Genomic DNA, 17398 nt, shown 5'->3' on the forward strand with positions numbered 1-17398 from the left:
CCCCCCCCCCCCCCCCCCCAAGATATATCCATGCATAAAGGTTGGTGATTTTGGAATGACAAAAAACATTTAATGGCCTTTACGTGGCGATGTTTTGGAGGATTTTTTCCCATACAGGAATGATACCAAACTAAAGTTCCCTGCATTTCAAACAGGATTGAAAAAGTTTAGAATACAACTTTTTTTCTGGCGTAATTTTAAGACAAACATGGAAATTGTTTACTTGCCTCCATACAGCTCACAAACACATAGAATGATCTGTACAAAGTGTCGGTATGGTCGGTCCCGCAAAATGGCGTAGCACAACAGCAGGGCGAGGGGCCCAGCCAGCCCCACGGTGAGGATCTCAAGCGACACAATTGTAGGGTCAGACACACCCCAACGCTGGTCTGCTTTTGCATACTCCTTCCCTAAAATAACGAGTTAAGTTCAGTATATTCCAAGTTTGTTTACAATAAAAGAAGCGTATAGTAAGTTGCCAGAATATTGGAGTTTAAAATCAACAAGAATAATTACTGAGCTATAACAAGGTAGGTATAAGTTTGGTTTTGGGGCATGGTCATAATAAAGTAGCAGATTTGGTCCCAATTATACAACAGGAATGTGCAAGTCTTTTTTGTATTAAGAAAAGACTGGTAAAGATAATCATTTACATATTTCTTATGTACTTACAAATTGTTGCCAAAAAATTATCAGTGCTGTTGACAGTTCCCCTCAAAGAGAAACAGACAAAGGCTCCCTCCTAAAAACAAACAATGACAGTTTAACATAAAATTAAAAAAAACAGTTGCAACTTCTGATCATACAAGAACAAAATAATTACCTCTAAACTGATGTGTACTATAGTTTAGAAACTACAGCACCTCCTTCTCCAATATCTCAAGCATTCTATAGTATATTTACATTGTATTCCATCAAAATCGTTAATGGCACTAATCTTTTGAAAAGTGTGATCCCAAACAAGTGATTAATTGTGCACACAAAGGAATATGAGATAGCTAGATATGTAAAAATAAATTGTGACCAGGATATTGCTGTATATTTAATTAGGGGACTAGGGTCAACTTGCAGGTCCCCTGTTTAAAGGACTGTCAGCCTGTATCTTCTGCCAAGGTAATAGAGTGGTAACAATGAACCTTTGTAACAGAGGAGGGTGTGCTTACTTTTTACTGTTACTTATAACGGTAATTGTTTACATTTTAGTTATTACAGTCTCAGTACCATTGACATTTAATTAAATACCATCATCATCAGTTTGAATAGGAGCTGGTATGCAGAAATGTTGGCACCAAATGGTAATGATGGGCAACTGGTTTAAAATCATAATCAAATTCATGGATATATACAGGCCTTTTTATGGCCAAATATGGGCCAGTTTCCCTCTCCAATTTAGGGATTATTTTCCCCTATTTCAGCTTTATTTTCCCCTTTTTCAGTTAAAAATTCACCCACATGTAACTAAAATACTACCACATGAATATCCGACTTGGTTTCAATTTTCCCCATCAGTTTCACAACTGAATGTTATTTCATTTTCCCTGTGTTGTTAATTGTCACTGCTGATATTTTATAATCTATAATGAACAGCATCGAGCATGAAACAAAATCAAAGATGAAATCCATGCCCCCCTCATGTACTCTCCCTCTGGCTTTTGCCGGCAGCAGCCCTCACTAAGACGGGTCATGCACCTACAGTGCGTATTTTCCCCTATTTCAACAAAGGGTCCTAACTTTCTATTCCTGCATTAATCCCTGGGTTTGGAATTGTATAAGAACCTCAGACAGACGCTCTAACTAATTGAGATATCTGGTCACCAACAATTGTGTTCTCTTTATTTGGGTCTTCAGTCCCATAAAATCATAAACAAATTTCACCAACAATTGTGTTAATTAGCAAGTGCTTTTTTATTTTTTATTACAAACCGATTATCGGCTTGCTTCTTTACAAGGTATGGGATTGATTTAATACCTGCCTGGTGCAGAAAAGGCTGGGTATAATATTAATACAAATTCACATCTTATTGCAATAATCTCAGCAACTATAGTCATGATAAATATAGAGAAATACATGTAGAGATGGGAAAGATAATTAAACTTTCAATTGTCACTGTTGGACAACTTCTTTTATGCAAAAAAAGTATCATCAGTATTTGTTATGATCATAAGTATAGGGCTGTCACAATATATCGGAAAACAGGTACCGGTATATCGCAATACATGTACATATATCATATCGTACCACAATACAGAGATGAAATATTGCTGTATCACAATAATTTTTTAAAAGCTTATTTTTTATGTATCTCATTCTGCTTAGTGTTTTAACTTTGCAAATTACTACAAATTTTAACAGATATGCCAATAAGCATAAAGCAGGCTTTTATTAGTGGTGGACATTAGTTCAAATTTTGTAATCAGTGGTTGGTTTGACAAAAATCTTAAATCTATGTGATCCAGTAGGCACGGTAGTCTAGTGGTAGGACGCCTGGCTCGTGGCCGAAGGGTTGCATGTTCGAGTCACGGCACAGTGTTGTATCTTTGAGCCAGATACTTTACTCCGCTTGTTCCAGTCTACTCAGCTGTCAATGAGTATGTGGTTGGGCAGTGCTAGAATTGTTGAATGCTAGCTGTTATCGCCGAAATGGCAGCCCCAGGGAGTTGAGAAAGATATTGGCTGGTTTCAAAGGCCCTATAACCACGGATAATAATTTGTGAACCGCTTTGAGACGACCTATAAACTACCTGGTAGGTTTGTGATAAAGCGGTATATAAGAACCTCAAATTATTATTATTATCCCCCACTTTCACCGAAACGAGGGATATTAATTTGGGTTTGTCTGTCTGTCACACTTCGTTTCCATGCAATAACTATGTGTACAACAAAATTTAACTGATTTTCTTAAAACTTGGTCACAGGGTTAAATGCCTTAAGGGCTAGGTCAATTTCGATGACCACTTTCATCGGACCCCATTTGGCGGAGTTATGGCCCCTTGAATAATGAAAAACGTCATTATCTGCCGCACTTCGTTTCCGTGCAATAACTACAACAAAAGTTAACCAAACTTAATAACTCTTGCAAATATTATACCGATTTCCTTCAAACTTGATAAAAATGTTTGGGTTCCTCTGTCTTTCCATCCATCTCGGGCACTCTTTGTTTTTTGTCTAATAATTGCGGTAGATATTGTTCAGATGTTTTATCCAAATTCCGTATGTGGATCCGACTCGTGCTAAGTTTGCCAACCAATGCGATTTGTGCATATTTACGGATAATCAATGAGGTATAGGGCTTTTTCTTTCTTCAAGTTTCAAGCTATACATTATGTCTCAACAGCATGATAGTCACATGTTTAAACCTAACCTCAATGTTAACCTACAATATGTCCTGCAAGCGGGGGATATAAATTCCATGAATTTGTTTGTTATTATTATATACAGGTCCAGTACACTCTGCCGTTTGAGCTATATAGCTATCAACACCTATATAGCTATATTCACCTATAAATTATAGCTGTATTGAGCTATATTTTCTCAGATTTCAATTTTCATAAGTTAAAGCAAAGTCGCATAAATCAGTAAAGTTTATGGTAATGTTGACTACAAAAAGCATACAGTTAGATGTTTATTTTCATTTTTCATAAATGTTTTTTTTTAAAAAGAATATTTTTCCTTAAAAAAAAAATCACAAGAAAGTAGCTCAAAAGACATATTTCAGCTAGGTCAATAGAGCTCTTTACAGCTATATAGCTCAATCGACAGTGTACACGTCCTGATATATATGATTAAGTTTGATAACATTCTGACAACTTATTATAAAATCGAGCACATCTTTCCTATGACAATATATTGGGATAAGTATCACAATATATTCATTATGTATTGCAATATATCGTGATACACTCTTAGTGTATTATGACAGCCCTAATCATAAGGCATCAGTGATACTTTTTTGTGTCCATTACACGTTACTGTACATGTAGAATCAGACACGTTGCACTGGTACGTTTCTGATTATATAGTCAACTGGAATGTGTATGAATGCAATGTTGTAATTTACAAGGTTCTCATATGGAACAATAGGTGAAACGTTGTTGTGTCGGATCTAACGCAGTGTATAGTCCTCCTTAAAAACGTCTTCAACCGACAACAAACGTCTTCAAGTGACAAAAAGTGTCGCCAGACAAAATCTATAAAAATACCGAATAAAGTAAGCGACATCAGAAGATATGTTGTTAATATGACTACAATACACCTTTAAACCAAATTTCAATTTGATATTTGAAAAATTGACCGAGTTATGTGATGTATTGAATTTTAGTAAAAAAAAGTCGGTTTTCTAGCACACATAATTTGGGAACTTTTAAATTTTAGAGCTTTATCAAATGTTGACGATTCCCGCAAGACAACTAAGCTTGACATTTTGCGCGTGCGAGGCCAGTACATAGTCACCGGTAACAACGACCATCAAGAGTATTGCGATTGTTGCATGCTGAATTAGCTCGGGAACTTGTGCTTGATGCATATGGTGCGATTCATTATTTCAAAATGGTTGTTTTTCAACCTTTTAGACAATCACTTTTCTACATCCACCATCCACGGACTTAGACTTAATCTTATTCCGTGGTACATCATATTGAGTATTCAGTATTGAGACTGTTGAATGGTATAACGTACCTAAACCCCAAATTCGATTGGGAACTTCATCAGTTTGAAACTTGATCATGTGATTCATTGATTTGCAATTGTTGTTTTTCAATCTTTTTAGTAAAAAACCCACGTTTGATCTTTGTTAAAATCTTTTCTGACCAATATGTCTCTATACGTATTCTATACGACTCATCAATCTTTTGCGATATAGTAATGGATTTCATATTAAATATCAATTCAATAAATTTTTCTTGTGTTATTTTGTCATAGACTATGCATAAACTGATCTTTTTAGGGGCAACATCTTGTTTAAATATAAAATAATATAGACGTCTCATTGTTAACGTAATTGATTACAATGTTTATACAGCTATATGATCCGGGCTGGCTGTGTTCAGCTCATCCTCGATATCCAGGGGTTACGCTCACTTTCGCTCTCTGCACCCCTGGAATATGTCATGGCAAAATTAAAGGCACGAAGATAGCTGTTTGATTGGTCTCAGGTAAAAAAAAAAATGACCAATCGCTAGGCTGAAACCTGTCCTTTGAAGATTACAAAGGAGAGACGCCCAACTTCAAAGCCTGTCAATTTTTACCTTGACATGACCGCGAGATTCTTTTGATGTATACATCAAAGGATTAAACTAGTCTTCTTGGCACACACAGAGCCTGTGTTCAGCTTTACAATCAAAGTCCTACGAACATGTAGACATATGTGACACACTGAGAGTTCATATGTGCACTTATAAAACCTAAATACCTCACGATAACTCAGGCATTTGATCAAATATCAACCTGAAACTTTGTATAAAGGTGTGTTATAGTCATATGAATAACATATCGTCTGATGTCACTGACTTATTAGATCATTTTTAGAGATAGATTGAAGACACTTCACGCTCTGTAGATTTCTTTACACATGCATGTAACGGCGCCGATCATTTTTTTAAACTATCAACCTCAAGTTGGTACATATATGTAGGTGTATCATAGTCATATGAAAAACATATCTTCTGATGTCGCTTACTTTAAAGGTTAATCTAAGAGTTTAAGTCGGAAGATCCCTCACGATCTGCGGAGTTCAATTCACACACGTTTCCCACATAGACGATCATTAAAATTAAATTTGTATTTTTTTCAAATATCTAGCTGAAATTCACATGAAAGTCATATCAATAACATATCATCTGATGTTGCTTACTTTAGTAAGTATTTTCAAAGATTTTGTCTGGCGACGCTTACAGGTTAATACACACACGTGACGAGCCGCAGATCGTAAAATTCAATTCATCATAACTTAGTAAATTTTTCAAATATCAAATTGAAATTTGGTATCAAGGTGTATTATCGTCATATTAACTACATATCTTCTGATGTCGCTTACTTTATTCGGTAATTTTTAAGATTTTGTATGGCGACGCTTTTTGTCACTTGAAGACGCTTGTTGTCGGTTGAAGACGCTTTTAAGGGTGACCGCAGTAGAGGAACAGCTTACCAATACAAAATGTGTCAGAGCATTGTAAACTAGCCAAGATAGAATACATTGTTGCCCTCGAGATTTACCGAGATAAAATCCCGTTACAACCCCGATTAGTGCTAATCCCGAAGCAAAAGAAAGTGACAAAAATGTAACATCTGAAAGGAGCGATTGTAGCTGAAATGTATCCTTATCCATGATGTGTTCAGTCGTCCTTGTTTAGTAAACAACTTTCATGTCCCCGCCTTTTTCAACGATCTAATTCATTGTTATGTTTGAGTTTGAAAACGCACAGATGATCCGCAAGGTTTTTACTTTCGTACTTATTACTTTAAAACTAAATTACATATTATGCAAACTACTCTTGTTAATAAATTTCAGCATACACATTATTTATTCGCAATACTCCATAGTATTTTGAAAGCATTGTAATTTTATATAAGGTTAAAAAAAATATTGTACGAAAATGTATTGGATTACGACACAATTTGTCACGTCATTTTTTATTGGTCAATGAGAAAATAAATATTTGATGATTTTAACATTCTTGACATTAATTAAATCGACATTGATTTATCTTTGCAATACGATATACAATTTATCTTATGCTGTGTCTTTCTTTTTCAAATGGAAAAATAAGATTAGTCGTATGGCGTAATTTGCGGGATCTGAATTTTATCCAATCAGCACGTCCGTACTATGTCGTGCTTGACTCAAAAAGAAGGCCGGCATTTTGGGGAAATAGCCATTTATCCAGAGTCAAAAAACGAAGAACTAAACGTAACCGTTCGCACAATGACGACAGAAATTGGGGTAAAAGGAAGAACGCATCTATTTAAAAATAAGGGAAAAGATGCTGAGGTATGTTTCATTTGATTTTGGGTCAATGTTTAAGAGAAAACATGAGGTGGAGACATGTGGTCGATTGTTCGAGACCGTCTCATAGGGTCGGCTCAATCAAATGTGAAAGTAGACAAATGGCTGAATTTGCTAAATAAATGACGATATATTGTGCATTTAACAAGATTTATAGACATATGGGATGTTTGAATAGCAAAATTGTATGTTAGTCACTTTAAATCTTTGAGGACATATATCCCATTTTCGGAAATATGTCCCATGCTCTTGTTGAACTTGAAGGACGTTTTATTGGCCTAAACGTATCCATGTCATGGTCTTTTTTTTGTTCTCAATTTTGTGACACGTAGCAAGGACATTGTTCAAGATCTGAATATGGTTTGCCTTTGTGTATATGATTTTGTTTTGTCGCGAAGGAATTCATCTACAATGAAGGCGTGTTCGATTTCTTCTTGCCTGATCCAAAAATGGCAAAATCAATATCTTTCTAAAGGTGTCACAGAGAAAAAGGTGATACAATCACGAACCTAAATAGGTAATTCAGTGATATTATTGAACATTTTTGAAAAGAATATTGATGCTATGATATTGCTTGTATTCAAAACTATTCAAAACAAAATTGAAATAATTATAATAAGACAATGCAACATTAGTTTTGGCCATTGTCTATTGAAATATTGTAAAATGCATTCTTTATGACATTGCAGTGTATATACGCATTGAATATGTATATGTAACTGTTACCTGAAATATTGTGAATACAGTTTTAATTTACTTGCAGGAAATGCGAAGACGAAGAACTGAAGTTACTGTTGAACTAAGAAAGGTAATTCATATAGTAGTTGGTTCATCATCATCTTTATAACTGTTTATTTATTTTGCTTTTCAACAGGTTGGACACTACATTGCATATGGGTAATAATCCTGCATTTGGGTAATAAAGTGAAATAAAAACACACAGTTCTTTGACACATTATGAACAAAAAAGGGTGTCATTCTTTCAACATAATCAAACAAAAAATACAATGAGGTGCAATTGTGTACAAAAATATGTAAATTCAGTTGTCTAAATTTTTTTGAAAATGACACATTGTATCACCTCCATTAATATTGCTGATAACTTGTGTGTTGTAGAGTAGCTATAAATTAAATAGCACACATAAAACAAATCTTGCTCACCTGTCCCATTTGCACTGGATAGTCCCATTAACTACACACTGAAGTCAATGGAGAACAAAGTCAGTGATATGGTTTGTCCTTTTCAAAATAAGTTAGACATCAGAATTAATAAATCTGATCATCTGTCTATTAGGACAGGAATTCTGGCCCTGATAATGATTACCAGTTAAAATCAAATCCAGAAAATCCAGCTTTTGAATAAGTATTTTATCCAAAGTATACACAGCTTCCATTGGCTATATATTAGTAGTCAGGTCAATGGTCAAGGCTCACTGGACTGACTCTACTTAATCTTATTGCTCTAATGTCACAGTGTGGTGATCTCCCCTGCTCCGCTGGGCTAGCATAAAAATGGAATACACTAAGTTATTAAATATAACCTGGATTAATACCGCAAACTCAGAAAACTATTCTAGCCCTCATTGAATCTGTTTGTCAATGGAAATAATGTCCGATAAATTCTTACTTTCTATGCTCGGCAGTGCTTGAAATAGTTTAATATAACATCTTCAGAAGAAGAAAAATGTTCTCGTTCCGCTCGGTGGGTCCCAATCCTGGCACAAAAGAAGTTCTTTATATTTTTGGTAGCAGAAAGTAGTCATACATGAAGAACCGACATTACAATTATAAGTTATTAGTTTTAGATAAGTGCAAAAATCTGTCTTTTCTGAGTTTAATCAAATTTTGGACAACAACAAAAATTAATTCCTTGGATTGACTACTTTAAACAGAATTTAAAGTGTATACAAAACTGTTTAAGTAGGAGAAAGATACCTTACCCTGGAAGTCAGTGGAAGGAAGTTATTCAATTAAAGTTTTATTTTACAGAACAAACGCGACCATTATGTGTTAAAGAGAAGAAACGTTCCAGCCCAAGACAGTACAGACTCTGAAGATACAGAAAAACCCACACATGATTCCCTGCAGGCTATTGTGGCAAACGCTTCAAGTCCAGAACCCACAGTCCAATTAACAGCCGTGCAAGCAGCCAGGTAAAATCTGAACATTGAAAAATGAGTATAGTACATATTATATAATATTTACCATTATATCATTCATAATTTTTGTAATATTGTTAATTCCTGTATTTCGTGAAGCATCAAGAAAACCCCATACTTAATTGCCCAGGGTTTACATTCTGTTTCCAATTAATGTCAAGTTAATCATTGATTAATGAACTGAATGGCATTCTAATTACCTTTCCCCTAATGATTCCTTCGCTAGAAATCATGTTTTTACCAGTCACTAGATGTACAATATCAATTCTCATCTTCTATTTTAATTTTCCTTGTTTTTATACTGAACAATGAACATGTTTTTATTGTAATTTTTCTTTCACAGAAAACTTTTGTCCAGTGACCGCAATCCACCAATTGATGACTTGATTTCATCAGGAATTCTACCAACACTCGTTGACTGCTTAGTAAAAGATGACAAGTAGGACAGATTTTACGGGGGGGGGGGGGGGGGGGAATACCATATTTAAACTAGTAGTAGTAGTCACTTCAGGGTTATGTTATGATGTTAGTATTTTCTAACATAGATATTTTAAGCAAATTGTTTTTATAAATTGATTGTTATATAGTTATATGATCTATTAAAAAGTGACAGCTAAGGTGGAAAATAATATAAAGGAAATATCAGAAACTCTTTGGGTGTTGTGTTCCTACTTAATCAATTTTATGTGAATATTTGAAAATGGCCAAGAATGTTCTTTTTTCACAATTCTCTTATATTATTTCTTCTCAGAGAAAATAAATCTCTTCAAACATGAATAAGTTTCTGATACACATTATGTCATACTTGTGGTGTAGAATTTGTACATTATTTTCCAGCCCTTCTCTACAATTTGAAGCTGCATGGGCCCTAACCAATATAGCGTCAGGAAGTTCAGAACAAACACAAGCCGTTGTCAATGCAGGTAAAATGTCGCTAAAATTGATTCAAAAGTTGTGAAGGGAGTTCAAAATATTTACTGAGTTGTCACCCAGCCAGGGTTAGACACAAACATTGTTTGCATGGTAGTCCACAGGAAAAGTTGAATATAATATTTATTTGTCCTTCTTCAATGTAACTAGTCCAAGATTTCCTGATAAGGAGACATTGAAATCTATAGCACGAAACATCAAAATTAATCGACTGTAGGGGACTTAAAATAATAACTGCCATAAAAATTTGGTAAAATTTTGACAACTATCTTGCAATATATATATATATATCTTATTTTAAGCTGTTTCCTAAGTTTAAAAGAAAAATCTTATTTTATAATCACATTTATCACAAGTCCAAAGTTAATTTGAATACTTTGGAAAAGAAGAAGGAAATATGTCAAGAAGGAAATATGTCATGTATTTTTTCTATTAAACGCATAATTTATCAATATGATGATGAAAGTTAATGTTTGTGTGTTATCAGGTGCTGTGCCCTATTTCCTACGACTCCTGGAATCACCTCATCAAAATGTCTGCGAGCAAGCCGTGTGGGCTCTCGGCAACATCATTGGTACAATCATTACCCATCACTATCATATAATATGTGTTACTGACTTAAGGAGGGGGTTTTGTTCTTTTATGTTCAACTTTACACTATTGACTACAAAGTTATTATTGTAAACCGTAATTAGAGATTTTTTCGAAAAGCTTGCCAAACTACACTGCATGTAGGTACATCCATACCGCTGGTGTTCTGATTACAGAGTTTTGCAGATGAAACAACTACCTAAATGGTTTTGTTTCTTGCCAAAGGCAAACTTATAACATAAATCAAAAGAAAAAATAGCGAAAACAGTTATCTCTAGTCTTTATTTATTGTGTTATTGCAGTGATTGCTCAGGCTTACTGCCGAATACAGTCTGGTTCCCCTAGCTAAAAAGTGTCTCATTTTTCCAAAATGACCAAAAGCTGAGGAATATAGTCCCAAATTCAATACGAATAATGCTTTATTTTCCCAATTCATAAAGGAACATTAGGTAACAAAAACACTATTGTTGTCACAAGAAAATGAATGGCAGGAACAAATAAGCCTTTTATGCAATACAGAATGTAGTAGCTATAGTACCATAGTTATAACCATGTTGATCATATTTAAAAATAAAATGACAACATAGATATTTGTTTACCTGTTTTGATGCAAATTTGTTGTCAAGATCAAGTCAAACCAAAATGTTGATGTACTAAATTTTTCAACCCTTTGTTATCAGGTGACGGGCCAAGGTGTCGGGATTACGTGATACAGCTGGGTGCCGTCAAGCCTCTATTGTCTTTTATCAACCCTAATATCCCACTCCCCTTTCTTCGAAATGTCGCTTGGGTCATTGTTAACTTGTGCCGCAATAAGGAGCCACCTCCGCCTCTAGATACCATTCAGGAGATCCTACCAGCTCTCACGCAACTCATACACCACACGGACATCAACGTAGGTTACCTTAAAACGCTAGTTCCCTGAACCCTCAGTGTAATTCAGGTATTTAGATTAGGAGTGATCGGCTCGTTTTGTTTAAGTAAATCCTTCTGACTTCGTGATTACCTTAATGTGTGTATTATTATAAAGACTGACGATGGTTTATTTGTTTATGTAATATTATGTAACATCAATCAGCTTGTTCAAACCATTCATTGACAAAAATTGCCAACGTTTTGGGAGGCATGAAGCTAAGGCTTGCTTTGGGTACCGGAAACATGGTTATTTGTTTTACATGGCTTTATAATTAGGAAACAATAACATTCAATGTAGAATCTAGAGAAGGCAGCAATTCAAATGTAAAATCCAGAGAAAGTTACAATTTCGGTGTAGAATTTCAGAAATGGAATCAAGAGAAATATTGCAATAAGGTTGTAGAATCTTAAAATTTGTATAATTGCTTAAAATGAAATGCCTGTAAAAGTGGTAAAATATCTGTAAGTTCAGACATTTATATATATATATATATACAAATACAAAAAAATGGAGTGCAATTAATCAATTTTATTTCAAGTCTCATAATTCATGCCATGTAAGAAGAAAACCTTCCCAGTACCTGATATTTGATCTCGTACTCATTGTTTATACTGTGTTTCTGACATAGATTCTAGTGGACACTGTGTGGGCCTTGTCCTACCTGACAGATGGTGGTAATGAACAGATACAGATGGTGATAGACTCTGAAGTAGTGCCCTTCCTAGTACCCCTGCTGAGTCATCCTGATGTCAAGGTCCAGGTAAGTCTATCATGAATCAGTCTGATTCAGTCACATGACTTGGGGATAACCCTTGGGTCTCGTGACTGAGTCACCAGATTAGTGCGAAGCCCCCCGCCCCCCTACTGATCTCAGTTAGGACTGAGGAAGGTAACCAGGTCACTGAAAGCTACCCATGAGTAGTACTTGAGTGACGGTAAAATGTCCATCTATCAATATATTGGTATGATGATAAATAGAGCAATTCAGGGGAATTTCAGCTTTCACTTTTAGTAGCAAAACTAAAACAAAATGTATAGTATCTGTTTTGTAATGATTAGATGTAGAGACTTGTGAACTTTAGTACTCCTTGTGTTACAGACTGCTGCATTGAGAGCTGTTGGGAACATAGTGACCGGAACAGATGATGAAACGCAGGTCGTTCTAAACTGTGACGCCCTCTCACACTTCCCAGCTCTTCTTACACATCCCAAAGAAAAAATAAACAAGGTAAGATAGCTTTGAAATATGACTGTGTTTACTGTGATGCAATGTAGAGAAAATTAATTATGATTTTAGCAAAAATACTGCACCTAGCTATATTTAGAATTTAAAGTGATTTGTGTTGCTCTTCTCTTGCAGGGAACAAAATAAGTATTTGAAAATCTAAGAATGAATAAGTATGAAATCTTTCATGAAATAACCTGTAGTTTATACAGCTTTTACAACTCTCTCCATATATATATATGAAGAAAACATTGAGAAGTCCTTGTGTTGGAATTTAATATAAAATGGCATAAATTAAGAGACTTGAAATAAAATTGATTAATTGCACTCCATTTTTTTGTATTTGTATATATATATATTTTCTTTCTAAATTGACCATGCACTTTTACTTTATAGGAGTCTGTTTGGTTTTTGTCCAACATAACTGCTGGCAATCAACAGCAGGTGCAGGCAGTAATTGATGCTGGACTCATCCCACTTATCATACACCATTTAGTCAGGGTAGGTAACTCATGTCACTTATCATACACCATCTTGTCAGTGTAGGTGATTCATGTCACTTATCATACACCATCTAGTCAGGGTAGGTAGTTCATGTCACTTATTATACACCATCTTGTCAGTGTAGGTAACTCATGTCACTTATTATACACCATCTAGTCAGGGTAGGTAACTCATGTCACTCATCATACACCATCTAGTCAGGGTAGGTAACTCATCCCACTTATCATACACCATCTAGTCAGGGTAGGTAACTCATGTCACTCATCATACACCATCTAGTCAGGGTAGGTAACTCATGTCGCATATTATACACCATCTAGTCAGGGTAGGTAACTCATGTCACTTATCATACACCATTTTGTCAGGGTAGATAACTCATGACAAAGTAACTTACTCATGATTTGTTTCTTTAATAAGCTATTTAGAGGCCTAGGCCATACCATAATTTCAGGATTAAAATTCATCCTTACACTGTCAATAAAAATGAACGCTTGCTGCTAAGAAAAAAGTTTCAAATTGAGTTGACAGAATAGGTAGAATTGATTTATGTTCTCAAATACTCCTTGAAAGTTGAAACAAATGGAAAATGAACTAAAGTTTTTAGTGACCAGTTATATATTAAGTGATTGGAGATTTGTTTTGTTCTTTCAGGGTGACTTTCAGACTAAGAAAGAAGCTGCCTGGGCGATAAGTAATCTGACCATCAGTGGACGAAAGGAGCAGGTGAGTGGGCACAGCTCATACAATAATTATACACTAAGGTGACAACTGCTAGGAACGATATGGAGAAGAAAAGAAATCCTATCATCATTGAATGAGATCAACCACCGTCTGTATTTTAGGTGGTTTTAGACAATTGAAATAGTATCAGTTCGTAAAACTTCATATTGCTTTAAAACATAAAAACTGATTATTATATTACTTTAAAACTTGAATTTATCTTGGAATGATATCTGCTTTATATATACATATATAATTGAGATTTTTAAGTGATTTTGTCGGGTTTGTACAGAATTGATAATTATCAAATCTGTTTTACCAACAGGTGTCGTATGTGGTGGAGCAAGGAGTTATTCCCCCTTTCTGTGACCTCCTCAGTGTAAAGGACACCCAGGTGGTGCAGGTGGTGCTAGATGGAATCAATAACATCCTCAAAATGGCCGCCGATGAGGTTGAGTCCATCTGCCAGGTCGTCGAGGAGTGTGGAGGTTAGAAATATTCCCATTTCATGCTAAACTATTCATACTTCCATAGCTCAGTTGATATTTGACCCTACAAAATAAAGGGAACTGTGGAACAATATATTGGTGCCCTGATTAAGTTAATGTGTTATGTTAACAACCTTCCAATATTATTTTTGATTTGATTAAATAAAGTGATGAAAACATACTGCACAATCATAAAGTGATGAATTGAACATTAACAAATGGATCTGTTTGGTCGGTGATAGGTCTATATGCCCGTACTCTAAAACTTATGTATAGTTTCTGGCCAGCAGTACTTATAAATCTTTATTATTGCAAAAGAGATAATATTAACAGTCAAAATATAAAATTAGAATTTCTGAAGGTAAATGTTTTTGTATTTCTTTTATTCAGGTTTAGACAAGATTGAAAACTTACAGAATCATGAAAATTCTGACATCTACAGATTAGCCTATGAAATTATAGATAACTACTTTTCTGATGAGGTAAGTTATTTAATTCAAGGAATTCTTACAACCCCAGAGATTGAGACATTTTTGCATAATTTGTATGTCTTTTCTTGATTTTGACACTAAGTTTGATTCTAAAAGTCTTTTGAAGCTGTCATGAAAAATAGTTCTATGTTAATTGATTTTACTTGAATTTTGAATGTAAATCTCTCTAAAGGGGAACTATAGGATGAAAGTTTGGTTGCATTGATAGTTTTATAACTGTTGGTATTTATATTCTGATTGATAATGAAAGAGTTGTAATAACACAATATGCTTTGCTGAACAAAGATTAAAAAGCCATGAGGAAACCATTGAAAAATTCTTACCAAAGCAAATCTTTGAATCAATTGTTCATAGGTGGACTGTAAAACAAAGTAGTGTTTTCTCCATAAGGAGGGGATTGTGTATATATCCCTGATAAATTTCTATATTCTGCCTATATCACGCTACCTAATCCCCCCAACTTTTTCAAACCTGGAGAAAATACTACAAAGGTATGTTTGGTATTCTTTTTCATTTAATAAAGATGACATAAGCATTAAGATCTGATATTCAAAACTAAACATAACGATGATAAGCAGCAGTTACTTGGAGACGTGATGAAACAGAGATATGTACTAGGCAGTCCCTGGTCTGAGTGTATATATGTGTGTGTTAGTTGTCACTTACTCTGAATGAGACCGTCGTCATATGAGGGGCACCTGGTCATCACTTGTACAGATGTTCACACATCCAAGTTGAGCCATTTGTCACCGATGATTGGAAATAAAAATCTGAATTCTTAGTGAGAATGGGGCATGTAAAGGATAATAACTTTTGCATGGGTGTATTTGGTTCTGTGAGTGAATGTTTATGTGTGACTGATTAAATGTTTGTACCCCAGCCCTACTCCATCCCTGTAGATGTGACAAGGTGTCGAGGAGCCATGAATTACCATGACTGACAAAGGAGTGCAACTGAGGCCTTGGCAGTGTGGTCGATGATTAAACAATAAAATGCTCCACCCTTGTCCATGTTTGTACAATCTCTATGGTGTGACACGTTGTATCGTGACATCAGGCTTCTGATCTCCGAGTCAAATTTGGAAATGCTATTAATGGAGGGGGGGGATACTGGTTTGATAAAAAAAGAGGATATTTTGTATTAAGTGTGTTTTTCTCTTCTAGACGGAAGAAGATCCTTCTGTGCTTCCCGAATCCACAACCCAAGGTTTCCAATTTGACCCTAACTCAACAGTTCCTTCAGATGGGTTCAAGTTTTGACAACAAGATGATGGCCACGACGTTGACTTTCTATCGTGGTACAGTCTAGGCGCTTGTTAGTACACCCTGTGATTGGAGCTTGACAGGCTAGGCAAAGTTAGACAGCCAACCTTCTCCTCCCAGGAAATCAATTAACTCTTGTGTCCCTTCATTTCATATCCGCCCCTCGGGCATTGACAGGAGACAATTCAACACAGGATAACGTCTACTGTATCATGGACAGACATGGACAGACATGGACCTAACCTCAAGGATGATATCTGAAACGACTCTTCCAGGAAAACGTCCACGGACAGTTCCTGGAAAATAAAAAAGGGAACAGTTTCAGGAAAGGCCTCCTGGACTGTTCTTTTGACAATTTGCAAACTTTCAAGAAAGCTCTTTGGACTGAGCAAGGAAGTTAACACTTTCCAGACAATACCAAGAATTCCCGGGAGAAAATTCTGTGGAATGTTTCCGAAAGAATTCCTTGAAAATGTGGACAGGAAGAACAGATGGTTGGAGAGGACATGGTGTTTAGACCCTGCGAGTCCAACCTACCAACAATGACGACGAGATGTGTGAAGACTGTGACAAAGTGAGGATCAGGAGGTCAAACTGACTCGAGACAATTGAACTCTGACCTGACCTTCCCTCAACAGTTCATGTTTATAGTGACTCTGACACAAAGCTGTGTAAACAGTGAATGACCCAAAATTGACTGTCGACACCAGTGAACTTTGACCTCTGTGACGAAGCAAAGTGGTGTATAAGTACAATATCTAGTTTAACCATTGACCCCAGTGGACAAGCCAGTAATAGTTCAAGCCATATTGGCTTTTCTGGTTTTGTGCATTTCAAGTAATTTGTGAGAATTTTGCTTACGCTATTCATATGAAATATGGCACTGATGATATGTACAAAATATAACTGCGCTCTTGATAGTCGGAACACATTCTGTAAGTTTTATCTTTTCTTTTAACTAATTTGTCACAGCCACATACATTTCTTTTACTGAATTATCTGGCATGGTTATGCATTATATTTGTCTTTACAGGAATGGTTCACTGATTCTAAATGCAAATAACTGCAATTTTTTTTCAAATTTTTATACCTAAAATGATGGTTATGAAAG

General features: G+C 35.4%; 2 protein-coding genes across 2 annotated transcripts in view; one reads left to right on the forward strand and one right to left on the reverse strand.

Moving 5' to 3' along the window:
• Positions 1-6412, reverse strand: part of LOC110463659 (emopamil-binding protein-like) — an 8673-nt gene extending 2261 nt beyond the window's left edge. Inside the window, exons 1-3 of the mRNA XM_021518454.1 lie at positions 6144-6412; positions 673-742; positions 228-410 (exon numbers count right to left, since the gene is read on the reverse strand). Coding sequence (XP_021374129.1) covers positions 228-410; positions 673-742; positions 6144-6323 — 433 coding nt within the window. The 5' untranslated portion in view covers positions 6324-6412. The remainder of the gene's footprint in view (positions 1-227; positions 411-672; positions 743-6143) is intronic.
• Positions 6413-6821: 409 nt separating this feature from the next.
• On the forward strand, positions 6822-16573 carry LOC110463654 (importin subunit alpha-4-like). Its single transcript, XM_021518449.1, has 14 exons — positions 6822-6986; positions 7765-7809; positions 8991-9154; positions 9504-9599; positions 9998-10083; positions 10578-10664; positions 11362-11576; positions 12226-12357; positions 12697-12825; positions 13219-13323; positions 13978-14049; positions 14372-14534; positions 14925-15016; positions 16189-16573. Exons 1-14 carry the CDS (start codon positions 6825-6827, stop codon positions 16282-16284), a joined length of 1644 nt encoding a protein of 547 aa, XP_021374124.1. The 5' UTR covers positions 6822-6824; the 3' UTR covers positions 16285-16573.
• The last annotated feature ends 825 nt before the right edge of the window (positions 16574-17398 follow it).

The sequence above is a fragment of the Mizuhopecten yessoensis genome, unplaced genomic scaffold (assembly GCF_002113885.1).
Source record: "Mizuhopecten yessoensis strain PY_sf001 unplaced genomic scaffold, ASM211388v2 scaffold10919, whole genome shotgun sequence".
NCBI classification, from domain to species: Eukaryota; Metazoa; Mollusca; class Bivalvia; order Pectinida; family Pectinidae; genus Mizuhopecten; species Mizuhopecten yessoensis.